Genomic DNA, 22,797 nt, shown 5'->3' with positions numbered 1-22,797 from the left:
TTCCTTAAAAGTTATAATCTTATACTTTTTCAGTTGTGGTATAGACATCAAACTTGGTATACGCATCTATCTAAACGACCAGTATAAAAAGGGAGATTGTTTGCAATTATTTCCGGTTCGAAGCACACACTATCCTCGCGAGACAAAATGTATTTTTGTCTCGTCTGTATACTATATCATGGAAATGATGCTTAATGTTTTTTTCCAAAATGTTTTTGGGGGTACACTGCCTCCTTGGGGCTCTTAGAGTGCCCCCGCAGGAGACCAAATAATACGTGTATAATAGAATAATAAATAGAATACTATGAGCAGTGCCCCTGGGAATACTAACTGTGATCCTCAGGAACATTGTTTCTGAAAGAAACACTGGTGTTGCCCCATCTCTAAAGCTACATAAGTTTCTTTCTAAATAGTTGAGTATCGTCTCGAAGCTTCACACGAATATACTGCCTAGTTCCGAGACGATATCAAAAGTTAGTGTATAAATATATTATTTTCGTCTATGTCTGTAATAACGAAAATATTTTGTTCACGCAATGCCAACAGAAACTATTTTGATAAAACGAAGCAACGTGATAAGAAAAAAACGTAAGATTAGACAAGGTTCGGCGGGGAATCGAACCCAGACCTGCTACTCAGAAAGCAGACACTTTATCGCGGAGCTAACTTACTACGTTGAATTTTGTTTGATTTATTCTCCTCAATATACCACATAAGAGTCCAAATGAAGGCAATTCAAAAATATGGCAATTTTGCATTCAAGATGGCGACTTCTCCAATTATTTGTTTCTTCGCTTAAACTGAACTACGTCCTTAATAACATAGCGAAACCTGGATTGCCTACCAAGAGCACAACTTACAATTTTCATGGTTACAAATTTTTGAGCCGCCATTTTGAATCGAAGATGACGACTTTTCCAACATGTCGGAATTTTCCCCTCACATGCGCTTTAATATACACACTTGAACGCAATTTCGTGATTCCACCATATCTACAAGTTGTGTAGAATTAGACGCACCCTTATAACATTCCTAGCACTTTCTTACACCGAACATGACTATTTTTTTCAAGTTTAAGGGCGGATTCGCAAACTACGCATCAGAAAAAACATCACCTCGAAATTTCAACGTCCTACATACAGCCATTACAAATTTCACATTTTTTCGATTTGCGCCGCGAAACGAAAACGAATTTTAATGCTCTTTCTTCTATCATAAACTATGTTTCTAGCTTCACTGTCTGACAAAATATGACGTTCCTATGGTGTGCGGAACTACTCTAAAAACCAGCATTGCGAAACGACGAAAAATTTCGACACTTCATTTACATGGAAAATGTCGCCTTTTTCGTGATATCGGAATTTTCTCATTACTCACATCCCATGACGAACAAGTATGCAAAATTTGGTGTTTGTATGTTTTGTGGAAGTATGCAAACAATTAAGTGTGTTTCCGATTATAGAGGTATATAATTCCGGCTGAGTTAATTTTAGCTGGAGGCGAAAAATTGTGGAACAAGATACACAAACTCATTCTCCTTATCTGGAACAAGGAAGAATTGCCACAAGAGTGGAAAGAGTCAAAGATTGTTCCAATTCACAAGAAAGGCGACAAAACTCAATCGAATTGAAGTGGAGTCTTAAAACTGACTGTAATACTTAATTATCGAGGCATTTCTCTTCTGTCAACATCCTATAAAATCCTTTCAAATATTCTGTTAGCAAGATTGACTCCATACGCAGATGAAATTATTGGAGATTATCAGTGCGGATTTAGACGAAATCGATCAACTATCGACCAAATATTTACCATTCGCCAAATACTCGAAAAGAAGTGGGAATACAATACCCCGGTATATCAACTATTTATTGATTTTAGAAAGGCTTACGACTCGGTTAGGAGAGAAACATTATACAACGTTCTTACAGAACTTGGAATACCGAGAAAGCTAATTAGATTAATTAAGATATGTTTAAGTGAACCCCAAAGTAAAGTCCGGGTAGGAAAAATTTTGTCCACGAGCTTTAACGTCGAAAATGGCCTGAAACAAGGAGATGCGTTGTCGCCATTATTATTTAACTTTGTGCTGGAATACGCCATAACGAAAATCAAAGATAGCAACCAGGGCCTAGAGTTGAACGGCGTTCATCAGGTTATGGCATATGCTGATGATGTAAATTTAATAGGGGATGATAGGAGAACAGTAGAAATAAATGCAGATATCTTATTAAACGCTTGCAGGGACATGGGTTTAGAAGTAAATGCAGAGAAAACTAAAAACATGGAAGTGCTCGGGACCGTAATACTGCAAATTGTGGAGGCGTTAAAATATTAAACAATACTTTTGATAAAGTGGATACTTTCAAATATTTAGGATCAATATTAACAGACGGAAATCATATTCACGAAGAAATTAAATGTCGACTAAAAGCAGGGAATTCGTGTTACTATTCGGTTCAAAATCTCTTGTCGTCGCGAATTCTGTCGAGGAATTTGAAGCTTATAATATGTAAAACGATAATCATGCCTGTTGTTCTGTATGGTTGCGAAACATGGTCGCTTACTCTGAGGGAAGAACATAGACTGAAAGTATTTGAGAACAGGATCCTGAGAAGAATATTCGGACCCAAGAGGAACGAGAATGGGGAATGGCGGAAGCTTCATAACGAGGAACTACATAGTTTATACGGTTTACCCAACATTGTTAGGGTCGTCAAGTCTAGGAGGCTTAGGTGAGGAGGTCATGTAGCGAGAAGGGAAGAAAGTAGAAACGCTTTCAAAGTCTTGACTGGTAGACCCATAGGAAAACGACCATTAGGATGACCTAGGCGCAGATGGGAGGATAACATTAAGATGGATCTCGCAGAGATAGGAATACAAAGTAGAAACTGGAATGCAATTAGCTAAGGATAGAAGTCAGTGGAGAGCTTTTGTGAACGCGGCACTGAACCTCCGGGTTCCATAGGCCATAGAGTTAGTTAGTTAGTTAGTTAGTTATATTTAAGCAATCTTAGTTTTAAAAAAATAAAAATAAAACAACAGGCATTCAGGTAAGCAGAAATATACAGTATGGTTTCGTTTCGTATGTTTAGGCTTAACATTCTTGTGTAATACCTAGGGTATTAAGAAGACTTTCACTTAAAGTGACATCCGAACTGCTACTTAGTTTACACTTGAAAGAAGTATTGTGGTTCGACTAAGAATTGAACCTGAGATGCCTTGATTAAAAGACGAAAAGAAGATAAAACTAAATGTAGATTGTTTGTATGTGGAAACGTCAGTATCAAGTTCACACAATTTAAAGCATTTTTTGTTTTCTTTTGTTTAAACCAGTTTTTTTTGGAGGGGGATCATCTATTTTAAACCATGGTTTAAACCAACCCGCCCTGGTTACTGCAACTTTAAAGAGATTCTTTAATTCAAAAGACTTTCCTTCAATTCTTGAGGTGGTTACCAAGTCCTGTATAGATTTAATGATCTATTTGTATCATAAACTGAAATGGGAATATACTCACAAATTCAAAGAAATTTGAAGAAGACGGAAAGTCCTTCTCTGCTTGCTCAACAGAAACGTTACTTCTTGGAATAGTTAAAAAAAATCCAAATTACACAAGAATTCTAACCTAGATACATGTCTGTTTCATGTTTTTATACTTTTCTGTTGTTTTTTTTCTGGCAATTTTTCTGTACAGGCGAAGCAAATTTTCTGCGATCAAATCGCAGATCGCGGCATGTTCTGCTATGGGGCTAATAGTACATAAAATTTTCTTCTGAGGCAGTTTTTATTCATAAATGCGTTATAAGAATTTCTTACCAAAAGTGCATCTTGGTCAAATACTATTATTCTTGTCTTAACAGAAAATATTGCATAATTCACGCTATCAAATTTCCTATCCATTGGTTGTGACTATAAACTAGCGAGACCGAAACTTGTTTCGAAAAGTATTTATGAATAAGGTCAAAATGTCGTTTTCATCAAGACCTTCTGACAGAAAATCTACATCTTAAACTCTTCCCTGAATGAGATTACAAAATAGCAACTCTGTTCTCAAGCCAAGATCTTGAGATATATTTTCATTAAGATCCATCTATGAGAACGGCTCTATCATATTGAGGTAAAGAAGGAATTTAGGCATTCAGGATGTGAAATTCAGTTTAACAAGCTTCAGTAAGTGTCTAAATGTCCTCTTAACGTATGGGAATAAAATAATTTTGCTCCGTAATAACATAGTTGGCTGCTACGTAAGTAATAAAGTAGTTGTTAGTAAAGTAGAACAACTAAGTTGTCTAGAAAAGTAGAATAACCGAAAGATTTGAGTAAGTTACAACTTCTTACAAACAACGTTGTGGTAGAGTGCTGCTAATCCGACCAAAGAGGAACGAGGATGGGATGACGGAAACTTCATAACGAGGTACTGCATAATTTATACAGTTTACCAAACATTCTTAGGACCATCAAGTCTACGAGGCTCAGATGAACAGTTCATGCAGCCAGAATGGAAGAAGGTAGGAACGTTTTCAAAGATTTTGCTGGAAATTCAATCGAAAAATGGCTCTTAGGAAGACTTGGGCGCAGATGGAAGAATAATATTAAGACGGATCTCGCAGAAATCCATCAAGAGAACAAAGTAGAAACTGGATCAAGTTGGCTAAAGACAGAAGTCAGTGGGGAGCTTTTGTGAACGTGGCATTGAACCTCCGGGTTCCAAAGGCCATAGAGTTTTAGTTAGTTTATGTTAATTGAATAGAGGTTAATGGGGCGATGGAACCTATTCTTGGGACGCTGAAGCGATTGCAAAAATGTCTGTTACCGTTTTTGCTCTGATATGTGTCGACAGACGGCCGGACGAACAAAGCCGTTCTATAACACTTCCGACACTTATGCATAGCATAGTTTGGAAGTCTAATAATTGAGCCCTCAGTTAACGACTGGCTCTATATCTTTGTTTCCAAGGAAAAATAATCTTCTTTTCTTTAACTATGTTTGGTTGTATGCATGTTCAAAGGGGAGGAAGTGAGAGCCAAATTCCGCCTCTGTCAGCAATAAGTATAGATTCAAAACTGTGTTCAATGGGAACAAAACATTGTACCGTATAAAATTTGCTACTCAAATTTACTTGCAATAATTGTGTGACAAATAACTGCAAATTGATTAGGTACTAATATTTTGTTTTTTTCTTTCATTTTTTTTTCAAGCTTTGGTTAAAAATTCAAACATTTCCGTTGATTTGCGGTCCTATACAACATAAGACATGATTCATGATTGAATATTAGAAATGAAATCAAGAAATAGTAGTGCAGCAGTAGTGTACCTTATTGTTTCTATATGCTACATACAAAAACTTCCTTTCTCATTTTCAGTGGAAAATGTTCCTTTCATGTGTTTAAGTAATAAATTTAAAAAATGAAAACTTTTTCTTTTAATATTTATAGTTGAGTTCATCTTTCCAAAAGTCTTTTGGAAATAACTTTGGAAAGTTTGATATCACTGAATTTACTCCTTCATCAGTGATTGGCATTCTTACTTTCAACATAGAGTCTGACGTAGCAACAATTATGAGCTCTATTAAGGAACACATGGTGAATATATCAATAGATGAGTTTGAAATCGGACGAAATCCTAAGATTTCGGGTAAGTACAAATGCATTAGGTCCAGGTAAGCAACCTAATATCTTATCGTTTTCAGAAAAATAATTTTAAATGTGTTTTCATTGATAACTTTTGAAACTAGTATTTCTGGGGCAGATTGAACACTCGTCATTATAGAGTAGAAGTAGTAATTCTATTGTTAAAATGAGTGACTCCATATTAAAGAGAACTGTGTTAGACATTAATCTCCGTCATTAGATTGTATAGATAGATAGATAGATAGATAGATAGATAGATATCTCCAACCGGTCTAACTGTAACGAAAACGTTACACAGAGACCTGTCAGGAAATCTATTCTGGGGTCGACAGGTCTCTTTGTAACGAAAGAGGTCTATTTGTAACAGAAGAGGGGTCTCTTAGTAACATCGATAATAAGAACCAGATTCTGTGAACGATGAATGGTCTCTTCGTAACATTCAGTGCTACCACCACACCTAAAATCATAATTTGTAATTCCGCATTTAAAAGTCAAGTTGGCTTACTTTTGACGGTGTACTGAGATGCACTTATGATATGGTGTCCATTAAGTTTATTTCCTTCTCTTCAGCTTTCTTCGTTCAAGATATTTCTCAGTAAACTTCTTTTTCTCATTCTTTATATTTCTTTGTCGTCTCTGTATAAAGACAACATATAATATTCACTCGAACTATCACATGGTCGAATTGCAAGCACTTCTCATATAGGTCGGTCAGTATGGGGAAGATAACATGCTATCGAATGTTTCCTCTCGTAGCCGGCTAGTAGTTAAACGAGGACATTAGTGAGATCAGATCAATCATGGGATGTCCGAACTGTTTCATACGAGTCTGTATACTGTACGAGTTTCAACTGGAAGCAAAAAGGAAAAAATCTAAATATATCTTATATTCGCCAAAATACAAGTATTTTTTCTCCATACTTATGTGCAACACTACTCTATACAAACCAAAAGTAAGAAGACATATCGTTATGTTTGTATTGTTGCACTAACATGAGAAACAATGCCTCAAAATCACTTACCGTTTTTCGATATTTATTACCAAGGAGTTGATATTTTTATTCTTATGTAGGAGAAAGTAGCATAGAAATGGCACTTAACGTTTGTTGGCTTATCAAAGCCAAAGTGTTTAGAAAATTGACTGAAATTCGAGTCGAGTTGGAGGAAATTTTTCGAGTCGAGTTCTTGAGTCGAGCTCAAAGATATATGTTTCGAGTCGACTCGAGTTTCAATGAAAACTCGCTCGAACTCACTCGTGCCCGACCCTAGAGTTTTAGTTGTCTAGTAGCCTTAAAAATTAAATTAACATTCAAATTCAAATTTATAATCGTATTTTTTTAGCTTTCAATTTCTAATATAAACCCCAAACTAATAATGTAACAAACTGCTGTATGTTAATATCTTATTAATGGTCTTGATCTACTGAGACCACAAATCCTGCGTACCCATTCTAAAAGAGTCAGAGGACGGCAACTTCTAAAAAGTGCATTAGCTGAGCCTGCGCCGTCTACACAGCGCATCACTTTAATGTGAACAGTGTTAGAAGCATCACTGAAAAATAGTTCAGGGAATACTTTTACGTACAGGTTAGAGTTTTTTTAGCCTGACATGTTAAATACATTTCATACATTTGAACAGACTATTACAATTACAAGAATAAATATTGTAGTTTGATCAGTAAACAAAATTATAAATCTCTGCACTACCTGCAATACGAAATATAAAAATAATGAAGTATATTTGGTGGGAGCGAAGATCGAACCTGAGTCCTCATGCCCCATATATAAGTGATCTTTATTCAACCAGACTTTATTACCATTGAACCACTGAACACATATGTAGGTGAGAAGGGAACATAACACTGTAAGTCGTTACACTGTTAAATTCATTTAATTTCCTACATTTGTACAGGCTGTTACTCGTACACACGAAGAAAAAAAAAAAAGTATTCTTCAGTTGAAAAATTTTCTTTTTCCCAATAATTCGGGAACAAATGAATTAATCTGGATCTTTATAATTTGACAACTTGCCAAAATAGGTACTCTAATAAATTAATTTATTCTTGAGTAATTAGGAAGTGAAATTTTGTCAACTGAAGAATACTTTCGTTTGTGACTGTACAAGAATAAACATAAATTAATCATTAAACAAAATTACAAGTATGTAAACTGCCTGGCGTATGAAATCTTATATTTCAAAAAAAAAAAAAAAAAAATCTGACTTGGTGGAAACAAGGATCGATTCATAGACCACACTCTCCAAAGGTAAGCGCTATACAATATTTTATTTTGGTTATTAAAAAAACTTTCTGACCTTTTTCTCCATTTTTACCACTTATCAGGACTACTGGATATGACAAGCAAACGAACACAGAAACATCGAGGACAGTTAAAATCACAAAATTTCACCCACCGGAAATCAAACCCGGTATCTCCTTCCCACATAAGGAGCACGTGCTAGTCACTACACCAGTAGGGAAGGATATCATTTAGTCACTGAATGCATATGTAAAAAGGAAAAGAGTATAACACCTTAAGTCTATTGCACGTCTTGATACAATTCAAGGAATTCTAAATTACCTCTACCACTTTTCCTCCTTCCAAAGTAGAAGTTAGGCTGAAGAAGATTTGTAACCTAATATCTCGTCTAATCGTACTGAAACGTTTTAAGGACTAAACATCAACTGTTTAATGCAAAATAAAATAATAATAATAATAATAATAATAATAATAATAATAATAATAATAATAATAATAATAATAATAATAATATGCCTTGGTAACATTATTCAGGGAACACTACCCGTTGTCATTTATTTTTATTGTGCCTTGATAAAATTATGTAGGAAATTCTGTCCTTTATCATCGTTTGTTATTCTTTACCAAGAAATTATTTCCCTTTTATCCTTGTTACTGCGTGTTTATATTGCTTCCTCGTTTTCACTCCAATTCTTTGGATGTAGGATAGACTTCTCAGACATTGAACAATATGTTTCAGCGAACTTGTTTTATATCTGTGCTGTTTTTTTTTTTTCTTCAACTCAGTTGTCTAGTCCTCCTACATATACTTTTTTCTCTCCCCCCCCCCTCTAAACCGAGAAAAATTCTATCATAATGCAAAGCACTGTGTTCAGCTTCCTGTTTCAGTGATTTTGAAAGCACAAAGAAATTCGGATGCAAGTTAATCCTGCTCTTGAGCTTGTTGTTCCACCCTTCAATGGCATTATTTGCTCGATGCCGTTCACCTTCGCAGTTCTAAACATCGATCAGCACATTCACATTTTGTATCCATTCGTTCACAAAGTAGTCTATAAATGTTGTAACTTAATCTTCTATTGGCATAGTACTCGATATTGCTAGCCAATCATCTTCAATGTATTGCCGGGAAACAATAACTAAAGTGTTTCACATGCAGATAACTCTTCATTTTCATTTTCTTTGTATATACATAGATGCCAAATCTAGTTCTTGCACTTTACTCCACAAGCATTGGCTCAAATGAAATTTGCAACCCTTAATCGTACAATCCGGAAAGTTGGAAACAAACGCAAAAATACACGTCTCTTCAAAGTCAAGCATGATCTTTTGAGCAGTTCAACCCTGTAAACACTCCTTTAATTTATTGAAAAGGAAGTCGTAAGTTCTCTTTTATTGTCCAGCAAGAAGACAAAAGCTACGGAGATGATATGATATTTATTTCATTCTCCATACTGCCACCATCTGCGTATAACGTATACAGTTGGGCTAACTGCTTGCTGCACAATTTGAAAGTTCCATCAAAAAAGAAGTTTTTTTTTTTTTTTTCATGTAATATTTCCTGACCTTTCCTACTTGAGAAAACAAGAATTCTCTGTTCGTGTCTTTCATCCAGCAAAAGAAAGCTTGAGTTATGGTTTATCCTCAGGTTTTTCTCGGTTAACACGATCTTTCATCTTGAATCCGGAATTATGATTAAGAATTAGATTTCTGGGCTGTCGGCATCTGAGGCCACTAAGCCCGTCACGTACATGAGGGATGATGTCCCTCGGCGAGCACACTACCCGAGGAAAGGGAAGGAAGGAAACGGCCTGGGACCATTATGTTAGGCATCATCCCGGCATTTGCCTGGTGTAAATGAAGAAAAGCCAGGAAAAACCTTACTCAAGATGGCTGGTCTGAAAAATCTGTTACACTTTTTCGACCGAGTGTCCCCACCGAGAATCGAGCCCAGGATCGCTCGCACCAAAGGCGAGAGCGTTAGCGACTACGCCACGCGGGACTACAATCTTGAATTTGGGTCTCGAAGATCTCCTCGCTCTTGTCGCCTCACATATAACTCATGTTTCTTTTGAAGCTGTTGTAATCGGGAACTTTCGTCACAAAATCCAGTCCACGATTAAACAGTGTACTCATTTCTTCGTGGTAGATCTTCGATAGAGGCTCGTCACTTTCTCTGGCTCTCTTCTTTGCTGCCATCCGTTGAACTCGAACTTCTGCTTTAGCGACGTCTGGTTGACATTTATGTTCCGTTGACTTCTTATTTTTCCCTTTGTTACTAACTGTTTCCTGCACTTGTCTTTCTTCTCTCTAACACGCAGCCAAGTAATTGTCTTAGTACACTGCTTCTTCACATGATACACCGCACAGGGCTTGCCTTTCGTTATCTCAGAAGTTCTCACTTCATCTATTATAAATTCCCGAACTAAACGAAAATAATAATAATAATTAATAATTAATTTCAATTTTAGTTCACTAAAGAGCAGTCCATACGAATACAGTTTTTCATTATACTGCAATATATACAATAAAAGTGTAAGTTAATGATATATATATATATATATATATATATATATATATATATATATATATATATTTAAATATATATATATATATATATATATATATATATATATATATATATATATATATATATATTTAAATATATATATATATATATATATATTTAAATATATATATATATATATCATTATCAAGGTGTGCTATAGGGGCTATAGGGGCTATAGCCCACCTTGATGCTCAGATATACATTCGATAAAATGGGCTTCAATCGTGCTTTACACTGAGTAAAACGGCAAACTATGGTTTAGCCCAGCGTTTCCCAACCGGTGTGCCGTGAATGGGCCGCTGGTGTGCCGCGAGGAATCGAAATAAAATTATGAATTTTATAGCAATTAAAACGTAGGGGAAAATGTATATTTGTATTTTACATTACCATGAATCTTCAAATTTAAGTTTCATACCGGTTACTGTTCTGTCCATTTCTAATGTTGAAAAAAGTATGTGTTATTATTGTTATGACCTTTATTGGTTCCTTATTATTGCAGACTATTTCGTAACTTAAAATTTAAAACATCATTCAATCCTTCCGACAAATTACCTACATTTGTGTCTTAAAAGTAAAAGAGATTTGTTTGTTCCTTCGTTATTTAGTGATCTTCCTTCTTTGTAAAAGGTTGGACACAGTTTTTAAAAAGAAAGCGTATTTTTATAAAACCTGAGTCCAATATTTCATTGCAATTGTTTTCTATTTTAAAATTAGAATGAAAAATAAGCATAATGATTTACGACGGGGAAAACACAGTGATAGAGATCTCTTCTCTGTGAGAAGGAGATCAATAATCACAGAAAAAAAATACCACTGTGTTTTATATTTACAAATAATAATATCTATAAGTGTGCCGCGAGAATCCAGGTAACACCCGTAGTGTGCCGCAAGTTGAAAAAGGTTGGAAAACGCTGGTTTAGCCTCTCCCTTGACCATATCCTGGATCCGCCACTGTACACACACACACACACACACACACCTACACACACACACACACATATATATATATATATATATATATATATATATTAATATAATTAACTAAACTAACCATGTGAGTGTAATTTAATCTACACAAGGATGTTTGGCATTTGGCCTTTTAGGACACAAAATATAGAAAAGTAAATGTAAAGTGAATGTAAAATTATTTCAGTAATATTATCAAGAAAATCGACCTATATGGAATATGTTTACTTGCTGGAGCTACTCACTTCAAACACACCGTTGCATTCATCCGTTGTGTTCATTGGGCTTACAATTGAGGTTTATTGTCCTCTTAATATAGTCCCAAGCTATCACAATCAGCCAATGAAAACAATTCACAGGTGGCACGTCCGTGGGGGAGGATTCTTTACTCTGTAATATCCGCCCCCCGGCAATGTGTGAGCTCGAACAGGTTCTTTCATCTCTCGCAGGGCGCAAACTTCCTGGTGCAAGTATATCGCGGGAGCACTTCACCCTCTTTCTAGGGTAGGGCGCAAATTTCCCGGCGCAAAATTCTTAACATCTTTCCTTGTATGAAGTCACCGTAGTCAGTCTTTCTACTATTGTTAAGAAGTATGGTTTACCAAAACTCCATTATATATTTACCATGTTCTTGTGTGTGTGTCCACCCGGGAGACAAAAAAACTCAAGAACTACTTGATTGATCATCATCAATTTTGTCCAAGCTATAGAGGATCAAAAGTTATGAAACTACTTGGTTTGTTAGAACCATCTGCTCAAACTGGAAGTGGTTCAAATAAACCGCAGAAATTAACCACTTCCAGTTTCAATACTTATCTCAACAGAGTAGAAATGGTAACGTATAGCGGGAACCAGTATTTTTTTTTTTTTTTTTTTTGTAAGGATTGATTCAATTTTTCAATAACAGGTTCAATATGTTTAGTTAGTACTCTAGAAATTAACCACTCCGGTTTCAGTATTAATCTCCATACAGCAGGAATGGTAACAGATACAGAAAAATGTTTCTTTATAATCGATTAAGCGTCTCAAGAATACGTTCTTTCTCTATTAAAAGCGGAAGTGGTAGAAATATACTAAAATTTCCGGTTTCAGTATTGAGAAAACATCGCACCATACAAAGCAAACTGCTTCAAGTGGTGTACACATGGCATTACTATTTGTTATTAAGGAGTTTGGTTTACCAAAACTCCTTTGTATATTTACGATGTCCGTGTGTGTGTCCATCCGGGAGACAAAAACACTCAAGAACTACTTGATGGAGCATCATCAATGTTGCCCAAAATATAGAGGATCAAAAGTTATGAAACTAGTTGGTTATTAGAACCATTTGCTCAAACTGGAAGTGATTCAAATAAATCTTTTCCGGTTTTACCATTGATCGCCATACAGCAATAATAGTAATAGATAGCGAGAAGATGGACACTTAAGATCAGTGCATCTTTAGTGCTTTACGAAGCAATAAATACTTGGGCCCAAAGTACTCCCGCTGAGCTAAGTTTACATTTTTCAGTCATTTTACTAACTGTCCGAGAGAAGTGGGAGAAACACCAAAGCTTAATGCGAGCGATTGTAAATATTAATGTTGATAAGCCTGATGAAGAGTTGAACGTAAGAACTGGTTTTCATAGCTGGAAAACTTTCGTTATCACTGCACGTACATTGAAGTAAATTAAAGTTCTTTTTTTTTTTTTTTTTTAATTCATAATTCGTTAATAAATGTTGGTCTTCTTCTCTTTTGAAATGTGTACCCTTTACAGAAAATGTGAGGTTAATTCTGGTTTTAGAAGTTGATTTTTCAATCATTTATTGTCCATCACTTATGGGTTATCTACTGTTCAAGCTAGTTAATGTAAAACTTACAGAAAGTTGTAATATCTAAAGCTAACCTCGCCCATGTAGATATTTCACTAATTACTGCTAAACTATCATAGCACTAACGTTGGTGTTTAGTGTTTTGCGAAACACTAATGCACTAGCTTTTGCCGTTTGTCTCATCTTCATGGAACAAAAAGCGTAGAATTTTTTAAAAAATCTATGGCTCCGGTTGGGTATTTCACTAACAACTATACTATGATAGCATTAACTAGCATTTATCGGCTCGTTTGGGGTGTGCCATCATCTCGGTTTGTTTCGGCTCGGTTGGGTGATCTGTTGGCTCGGCTTAATAGTGAATGAGTTGTGAGCCGAGCTAATGCTCTCATATGTATGGGCACAGGTCGAGCTAAAACTCGACTGGACTCAAAACTCAAAGCGAATTCGAGTCGAGTTTCGAGTCGAGTCAAAGGCAATTTTCTCGAGTCGAGATCCGAGCCGAGTCACTGTTTTGAGCTCGAGTATCGAGTCGAGTCGAGTTTGATAAATGGCTCGCTCGTATAGCTCGTTTTAACTCGTTTTGAAATCATGGTCTGATTAGACTGGAAAGCGAAAGCTATGAGAAATGTATGCAATAATGTGGAATACTTTTAGTGTTGCTCATGAGATGGGACAGTGCTCGACCTCGTCTCATCTCGATTAACAAGACGAAAATGGATTTTTATAACGAGACAGTCTCAAATCTCGTGGGCACCAATATAAGTATGTACTGTAGTTCTTATCACCAAAGCTGAGACCTGTACTTTCGAAGTTTTGAGCCGAAGCAGAAGCCCAACTCGGGTAGTGATTTTAAACGGCTCAGCTCGGTTCAACTGAGTGAACAGCTCAAACCAGCTCGGTTGAGATGAGGCACCGACTCGACTCAGGTGAGCAATCGGCTCGTTTGGGGTGTGCCATCATCTCGGCTTGTTTCGGCTCGGTTGGGTGAGCTGTTGGCTCGGTCCAATAGTGAATGAGTTGTGAGCCGAGCCGCTCGAGCCGTTGAGAATCCTAAACTCGGGAAGAGCAGTTTTGAACATGTTTGGCGGGCGCTCTCTAACTTTTAACGATACTTGCCCCTCCGGAACTCAAACCCAGTACCTCGTGAATGATGTCCTTGCTTCCTAAACTTCACGACTACCGAGGTCAGCAGTCAACTAGTTTTTAGTATTCAGACAGAAACCGCCTATCTTTCATGTTTATACACGATAGCAGGGGTAAAAGTGCGGGGGAATGCGGTGGGACGTCGTCCTCCACTTCCGGAAAATGTGTCACGTCCCCCAATTTCTAAAAAAAAAAAAAATACAATGCTGAAAGATAGTTACGGGGAACGGCGTGATGTGAAGCTTTCCCCTACCTTTTCAGATCCACTTTTACTCCTGCACGGTAGAGGTCTGCACGCAGGACCGGATCTAGGGGGAGCAAATTCGGAACATTTGCCCCGGGGCGCTGCTGGTTAAGAAATGAAATGAAATGAAATCTTTAAGTTTTACGTCCCACGGCTATGCCGGTTAGGCTAAAGGAGACGGTGATGATGAGAGATGAGTGAAATGGTGGAATGAAGAAAGTGGGAGGAAACGGGAGAATCCCGAGAAAACCCAAGAGCAAGGTGTTTGTCCACCACAAAGTCCACACGGCGCGAGCTGGGATCGAACCAGGGACCCCAAGCACCGGAGGTGAACGCCCTACCACTGAGTCACCGCGCCCCCCCAGCTGGTTGAGAGTATGTAGGGGGCGCCATTTCGATGCAAAATTGGGAGAAATTAAGACAGATATACGTCTTTGCCCCGGGCGCAAAATTTCTTAGTTCCGGTCCTGTCTGCACGGGCCGGAATTTTTAGCCCGTGCCCGGTCCGTGAATTTATAATGTTACGCCCGACCCGAGTCCGAAATATGTTTGAGCATTTAATCCCGAGCCCGGCTCGAGCTCGCGTGTTATTCAAATGAGACCAAATTACAGAAACTTAATAATGAAAGCAAAATTACATTTCTATTTACAGCAGTTAGAAGTTTAATTTTGAAGCTGTGCTTTAAAAGTTCTCCAGAAAGAACGGTCCAATAAATGTCCTTGTACAGTATATTTACAAAGTTTGGCCCAAGAAGGCCCGATAAATATGGTTTATATTTAAAAATTTACGACCCGGACCCGAAGTGATATATGCTTAGTAGACATGAATCTGGCCCGCGGGCCGGGTCGGTCTTGAGCCCGTGCAACCTCTAATACACGGTGTTATAATAATAATAATAATAATAATAATAATAATAATAATAATAATAATAATAATAATAATAATAATAATAATAATAATAATAATAATAAGTTGTAGTAGTAGTAAGTATCATTGATAATAATGATATTGCCTATGTAGCATACTTGGAAAAAGTACTTAAAACTACACACAACATTTGGCTCGATTTGGTTCGTTTTGGCTCGACTCGACTCGAAGCTCGAGTCAAATTCGAGTCGAGTTGGAGGAAATGTTTCGAGTCGAGCTCAAAGACGTCTGTTTGGAGTCGAGTCGAGTTTCAATGAGAACTCGCTCCAACTCGCTCGTATCCATCCCTAGCATTAACGCAATTGTTCTCTATAAAATAGTAATGATGCACTAACGCATGGCTTTTGTCCCATCCTCCTGAGATAATTAATGTAAAAGTTAGTAAAGGTTGAAAAGTCTAAAGTTAGCCCACCCAGGTATTTCGGAAATAACCCTTAAACTATATGACAATTAATTTTTAAACTAAAGCTCTAACGTTAGTGTTTAGTGTTTTGGAAATTACTCACGATTAACTTTTGACATCTGGCCCATCTTCGTGGGATGATTAATCTAAAAGTTACTAAGAGTTGAAATTTTTAAAGTTGGCCTTGTATTTCGCAAATAACTCCTTAATTATGATACCACTAACATTAGTGTTTAGTTTTTGGGGAGGCACTAACCTTTTGCGTTTGTCATATTTTCCTGGAACAAGTTTGAAAATTTACGTTTGGCTCTGCTTGGGTATTTCGTTATTAACCCCATAATTTGATAGCACTTACATTAGTGCTTAGTGATTTTAGGATGTGCTAACGATGAACTAACTTTGGCATTTGTCCCATTTTGGCGGGATAAGTCATGTAAAAGTTACAAAGTTGAAAAATCTAAAGTTAGCGCCGCCCAAGTATTTCACAAATAACTCTCTTAACTATGATAACACTAACGTTAAGTGTTCGGTGCACTAACGTGTACTAACGATGCACTAACCATGTGCAAACTTTGAGTAATTTCTGAGAAGTGGGCAGGGTTAATTTTATTTACGTGCTTTTTTTTTCCTCGGTTACACCCGACAAATTTCACATTATTATGTTTTTAGTTGAACAATCGAACATGGTCTATGGAGCTAGTGAAGTTATAGTTCGTATAATCAGTATGTGGCTCATGAAAGCAATCACTTCATTTAAACCACTCGTACTCTTTTTTGTTTTGTTGTTGTTGTTGTTGTTGATGTTGTTTTGTTTTGTTTTGTTTTGTTTTGTTTTGTTTTGTTCGGCAATCTTTCTCTTCCCGCGCAGTATTTAGAGGCTTCGTGGTGTTATAAAGTGCGAAATATTTTCCAGGAATTATACATGTATACGACAAAATATTGTTTTTTCTTCGGTATCAAGCGTTGAACGCACAGCTTCAGTTAATTCTTTGTTTGCATTGTCGAAAAAAAAAAATCTGCCTGCTATCTGCTTTGGGTGATTATCTTCACTTTAAAGGGAATGCCACCACTCAAATGGTTGATTGACGGGTGCATTGTTGGTCTTTCCTTCTGTGGAAAGATTTGCTTGAGCAGGTGGGTGGAGCAGAAATCTTTGATTTGCCTTTTGCGCTAGTGACATCAAACGAAATGTCAGAAAATGTCGGTGCGTGTGGACACTTCTTTGTAGAATAGTGTGCTTCAATGGGTTATCAGTTGAAAACACAAAATACGCAAGTATGTGAGGGATAAGAAAATGTGGAAAGTGTTAGACAAATGGGCATTCTTTGTTGGAATTGTGACTAAGTTTTTATTCAGTTCGTAGCCTAGTAACTTAAAGTTCGAAATGAACTCTGTGAACAAGGGTGTATTTAGGGATGAACCCGGATCTCCTTAAAACTCTTGTTTTATGAAGAATTAATAAATTTAATCGTAATTACATTTAACACATATTCATTTCATAACCTTAGATTTGGACTCATGGAACTGGAAGCCTATGAACCATTCTAAAAGTTAACTTTTAGACCAGTGCTGCCCAAATGGCGGCCTGCCAAACCATTTTGCGCGGCCCACAAAGCTTTCACGATTTACAATTCTTATTACTGATACTATTTTCATTTATATTTATTCATTCTTTTAATGTTTCCACTCTTCTTTCGAAATAAGGCATCCATTTAGCGATTATATACAACAAAAAGGCGCGAGAATCCACGGCAACACCTTTCCCTAAATCTTGAAGCTTGGTCGGGAAAGAGTGTCAGTGTTTGAAAGTACTTATTTGTGTGAAAGTGCATTTTCCACCATGAAAATTATGAAGAATCGCCTCAGAAACTGCCTTCGACATTCTTCTCTTTTGCATTTCCTGCGGCTCACAACGACAGGAATGAATGTAGATATCCAGGGCCTTGTAAACGCTACTAGTCACCTTCATTTCTCACATTGAATTGAATAGGTATATAATATTTCAAATACGTTTTTTTTTTTTTTAGGTTTTTCTTTTCTAGTGTAATAATAATAATAATAATAATAATAATAATAATAATAATAATAATAATAATAATAATAATAATAATAATAATAATAATAATAATAATAATAGAGCTCCTCCTTGGATAAAGGGTTAGCGTACGCGCCTTTGGCGCGGGAGACCCGGGTTCGATTCCCGGCGGGAGCTCATGTGGTTCGGATTCCACGTTAATCAGTAGGTCCACGTCTCATATAGCCTCGCTGCTGAACGGGACGATAAACTCAAAATCAATCAATCAATCAATCAATCAATCAATCAATCAATAATAATAATTATAACTTTTACATTATTATTATTATTAGCAGCAGCTGCGGCCCTCCACTTTACTAGTAAAGACGGTTATGGCCCTCAGGCACATTATAATTGTACACCACTGTTCTAGACACATGTCTAGCTAGGTACGTGCAAAGCTGTAGACGACAATCTTGAGCCGCCAAGGATTGGCTTAATTTCTTAAGATAAGCATGTGTCTTTAGGCCTACTGGAATGACAGTTCGAACTCCATTCTCCCTCCGAAACTTTACCAATTGCCAGAATCCTCCATAAAGGATACAATAAACTACGGAAGCAATACTGATTTCGTACTATACTACAAATAATTCTTACAAATAATTCTCCTACGAATAATAGAATACGTATAGACTTGATCTCAAACCAAAGTCACAGGTGTAGTAACAAAAGTGAAGTATCTTTTTTTTTCTTATTTGTTATCGTGGAGTTAAGGTTGCTAGATCTTTCCTTTCATTCAATCATAAATATACAGTATATATAGAATATACAAGGTATATTATGTAATAACATAATAACACATAGCAGATAATTGTACTTCAGACAAAACACGCCAATTACATTACAACAAAAAGATTTGACAACATAATATTAGCAATGGCATCAGGCAACATAATAACTAACCGCTGAACTAGTAGTAAACCAAATGCACACATCTCACAATGTGATGCTTTCACTATTCATCCACGGAATAAAGGTAATAAACACTGATTCAGTTTCGGAGCCAAAGGAGGAGGCACGGGGGGCATTTCCCTCTCAAATCTAGAATGGACGTCAATTTTGGAGGGCAAACATTAAAGAAGAGAATAAAATCCGAGTGATCTGACAAGAATGAATGTTGAAAGTGGAGTTAAATTTAGTTACGAGGAGTTCGACTGCATCATTTCGACATCACGATCACTCGACCTCATGCTGACATCGCTACTCTGACCTCACTCTAACTTGACCTCATGCTCACATTACCAGTCTGACCTCACGTTTACACCATTTTGACATCACGCTCTCTCGACCCCACACTCACTTCCGCGGTGGCTCAGTGGTAGAGCGTTCACCTCCGGTGCTTGGGGTCCCTGGTTCGATTCCAGCTCGCGCCCTGTGGACTTTGTCGTGGATAAACACCGTGCTCGTGGGTTTTCTCGGGGTTCTCCCGTTTCCTCCCACTTTCTTCATCCCACCATTTCATTCATTTCTCATCATCAGCGTCTCCTTTAGCCTAATCGGCATAAGCGTGAGACGTAAAACTTAAAGATTTCATTTCATTTTTCCCACACTCACTTCATACGATTGTAGTTGAGCGAACGTGAGTTATCGAACTCCATCATAACCATTCTTCTCATCACCACAGTCTCGCTTAGCCCTGGGGCATAAACGTTGGACGTAAAAAAAAAAAAAAAAAAAAAAAAAAAAAGTAAAATAATAATTTTTACCGGCATAGCATAACTTTGTTAAACCACATACTAGTATTAAATATAATTATATTGTAATGTGTAAATAATCTAAATATTTTGACATATATTTCGAAGAGCACATGTATTTAGAAGTGGAACAAATTGAAATTTCTAATTTTAGATCGTGCACGGAGTCCCGGGTCCGAATGCCAATTGGAGAGCCTTGAAATTTGAATGTATTATAGTAGTTCGGATTCTACCTCGTAGCTAGAAAAAAAGGGGGAAAAATAGTATAAACTAATCTAATATGTAATCTAACATGTGTAGTCTGCCTAATATACAGACTTAAGCATTTACACTCTATTTTCATTTTTGTTTGGCATTAATTTGTCTTGCATTGTTATCTACGTAAAAATAAATGTGTGTGTCTATTTAGCGTGCGAAGTCCCTGTGAAACCATAGAAGAGCAAAAGAGTGCTTGTAAAACTTACGCTGTATTTCACTACACTGCAAAATGTTTTGGACAACGGATTATCTTGCATCTTTGAATTGACTCAAAACACCAAATGAGTCGCGTTTTATACACAGACATAGGGTGATCAAAACTTTCGATGGTAGGAGTGGGCACTATTTCTGTAGAATATTTATCACAAAAGAAAGTAACATTAATTCATATTTGAAGATTTAAAAAAAAAATTGTTCATTTTAATTTAATACAAATCTGAAAGGCTGGAGTACGCTGTTGAAAATGCTACACTGAGTCATCTAGTTCTTAAAATTGAGCTCAGATTCAGAAGTGAGATAAATATAGGAACCAATGCTTCTCATTTTCTTCACAAGTGACCATACGTCTCTGCCAAGATGTAAAACATCTTCCATTTTTTAAGTAATCTGTTTGGCATTGTTCTTTCATTTGTAATTCTCTTCCTTTCGAAAAACAACCACAGCATTGTTACTTTTGAATAAATTGAGAATATATATGTATATACATTCTACGGACGAGGTGAGAAAACAGTTTTACACACATGTTTATCTTGCGACGATTGGCCCAGAAACCTAGAAATGAATATTTTAAGAGAGAAAATTCGGCACGTGCCCCCTGTGCCCCCTCCTTATGACGCTATGCAACTGGTGATATGCACAAGTGTAAGAAATCGAATAGAACGACTATGTCCATCCGTTCATTTATCCGTTGACAGATATCAGAAGGAAAATTCTAACAGATAGCGAGAAGTTTTTTTTTTTTTTTTTTTAATCGGTTCTGTGTCCCGAAAATAGGATCCTTCTTCCATAATCCTCTATTCAAACCGAAAGTAATAGAAATAAATCATTTCTGGTTTCAAAGTTGATCAACGTACAGTAAAAACGGTAATATGATCTTTCTCCAATTGATTTAGAGTCCCAAGAATAGATTTAGTCTGAAATCTTATCTCTACTAACACCAGAAGTGAAAAATTTCGCACACCTGTGAACTGTTTAATCTTCGGCAAACACCTCCATTAAATTTATACTGCCAAAGTGATCTTTCCCACCTAACTTTCCACTGTTTGTAGTTTAATTTTTGTGATGACTTCAGTATTTGTGGAGCTTTATGCTGATTATGGAACAAAACAGTCCACTTGGATGTTTAAGTATAGAATATTTCTCGTTCCCACAAAATTTGAAAATAAAAAAAATAAAAAAAACTTTTTTTTTAAATTATCACCTCTCATTAACTTTTGGTCATCTCTATATTGTAACTTTTTAATTTCCTTCACATTTTCCTTCCAAAGCTACTTTTACGATTTAAGAGATGCAGTTGATAACCAAACGAGGATGAAAAGTGAAAGTGTATTTTACATATAGTTAATTTAATAGTTGTCCCTGTATGTACTTGGGACGGACAAAGATGAAAAGGAACTGGCCAGGGCGTTAATATTTAGCACCATTCTGGCATTCTCTTGGTAACTTAAAAAGGAGAGCAAAGTAAAACTGCGTAAGTTTACATTATATACGTACAAGTAGCAATGGGGAAGAACACTCAAAACTGCAAAAATCACCAACCAAATATTTGCCTGGCATTATCTTGTGCGTACCATTTTTAATTTTTCATTTTTCAAATGAAAGGTGCGCAGACTATTTTTCTAATCATCTTGTGTGTCGGAAATAGTTATCTTTATGAAAATTGGCACGTGGAATGTGATGTAGTGAATAACGTGGGAACATCGTACAGTATTTGGAAGTAGCGTACGCAGTATATAATATAGTAGAGGTTTATTTTTTCATAATATTTTGCTCAAGGTTAAAACACCGAACTTTATGCTCACGCCACTAATATCACGTGATCGACAAAACTGAATAGATACTTTTACCATGCCATTCCTTCACTTTTATTACAGGGAATACCGGAATAGTACCAAATAATAAGGCCGTAACCGCTCCTTTCCCATCAATGGCCGTCTAAAATGGAGACACCTCATGAATTTATAAGAAGCACTATCATCATTGTTTGTTTTTTCAACTGTATTTGTCGTTACATAATTACAGAAATTGCTTTGAACGAGGAAATTAGGAAATTAAAAAGTTAAAACATAATGAAGTAACAAAAGATAGTGAAAGGTGACAACCAATCAAGAAAGTAGTAAACTTTCAATTTATAAATTTTGTGAAAAAGAAAAATGTATCGTACTGAAACATCTAAGTGGAATATTTGATAGATAATCATGATAGCGATCCATGGAAATTGATACTTAGTACCACCACAAAAATCAGATTACAAAAAGTGGAAAGCGAGATACGCAAAATAGCTTTCTAAGCATAAATTTCTTTAAACAAATTTTTATCGAAGATGGAAAACTGTTCAGGTGTGCAATAATTAGGGCTTAAATCATTCGGCGAAAGAGGAATAAACCAAAAATTCACTATCAGTTCCCGTTTCAACACTGATCTCCATAGGACAAAAACGATCAGAGACAGCGTCAAGTTGCATTTTGTGAAATAGTGAAAAATAGCCAGAACAAAATGACCCTGATGAAAAATATCTTAAAAAAATGATACCGGAAAAAATATCCCTAGCTCTGAACTGTAGTGAAAAAAAAAAAAAAACAACCCAGCAGGGGAAGTTCCACA

The 22,797-nt window shown here is 36.4% G+C and overlaps 1 protein-coding gene across 2 annotated transcripts in view; it reads left to right on the top strand.

Annotated features, from left to right (window-relative positions):
- Positions 1-22,797, top strand: part of LOC145683957 (uncharacterized) — a 263,383-nt gene that overhangs the window by 38,031 nt on the left and 202,555 nt on the right. For both annotated transcript variants that reach the window (XM_081755673.1, XM_081755674.1), the window contains exon 6: positions 5,434-5,632. In XM_081755673.1, coding sequence (XP_081611799.1) covers positions 5,434-5,632 — 199 coding nt within the window. The remainder of the gene's footprint in view (positions 1-5,433; positions 5,633-22,797) is intronic.

This window comes from Thermobia domestica, chromosome 4 (assembly GCF_964235325.1).
Source record: "Thermobia domestica chromosome 4, izTheDome1.hap1.1, whole genome shotgun sequence".
NCBI classification, from domain to species: domain Eukaryota; kingdom Metazoa; phylum Arthropoda; class Insecta; order Zygentoma; family Lepismatidae; genus Thermobia; species Thermobia domestica.
This window is presented reverse-complemented; position numbering and strand designations above follow the sequence as displayed.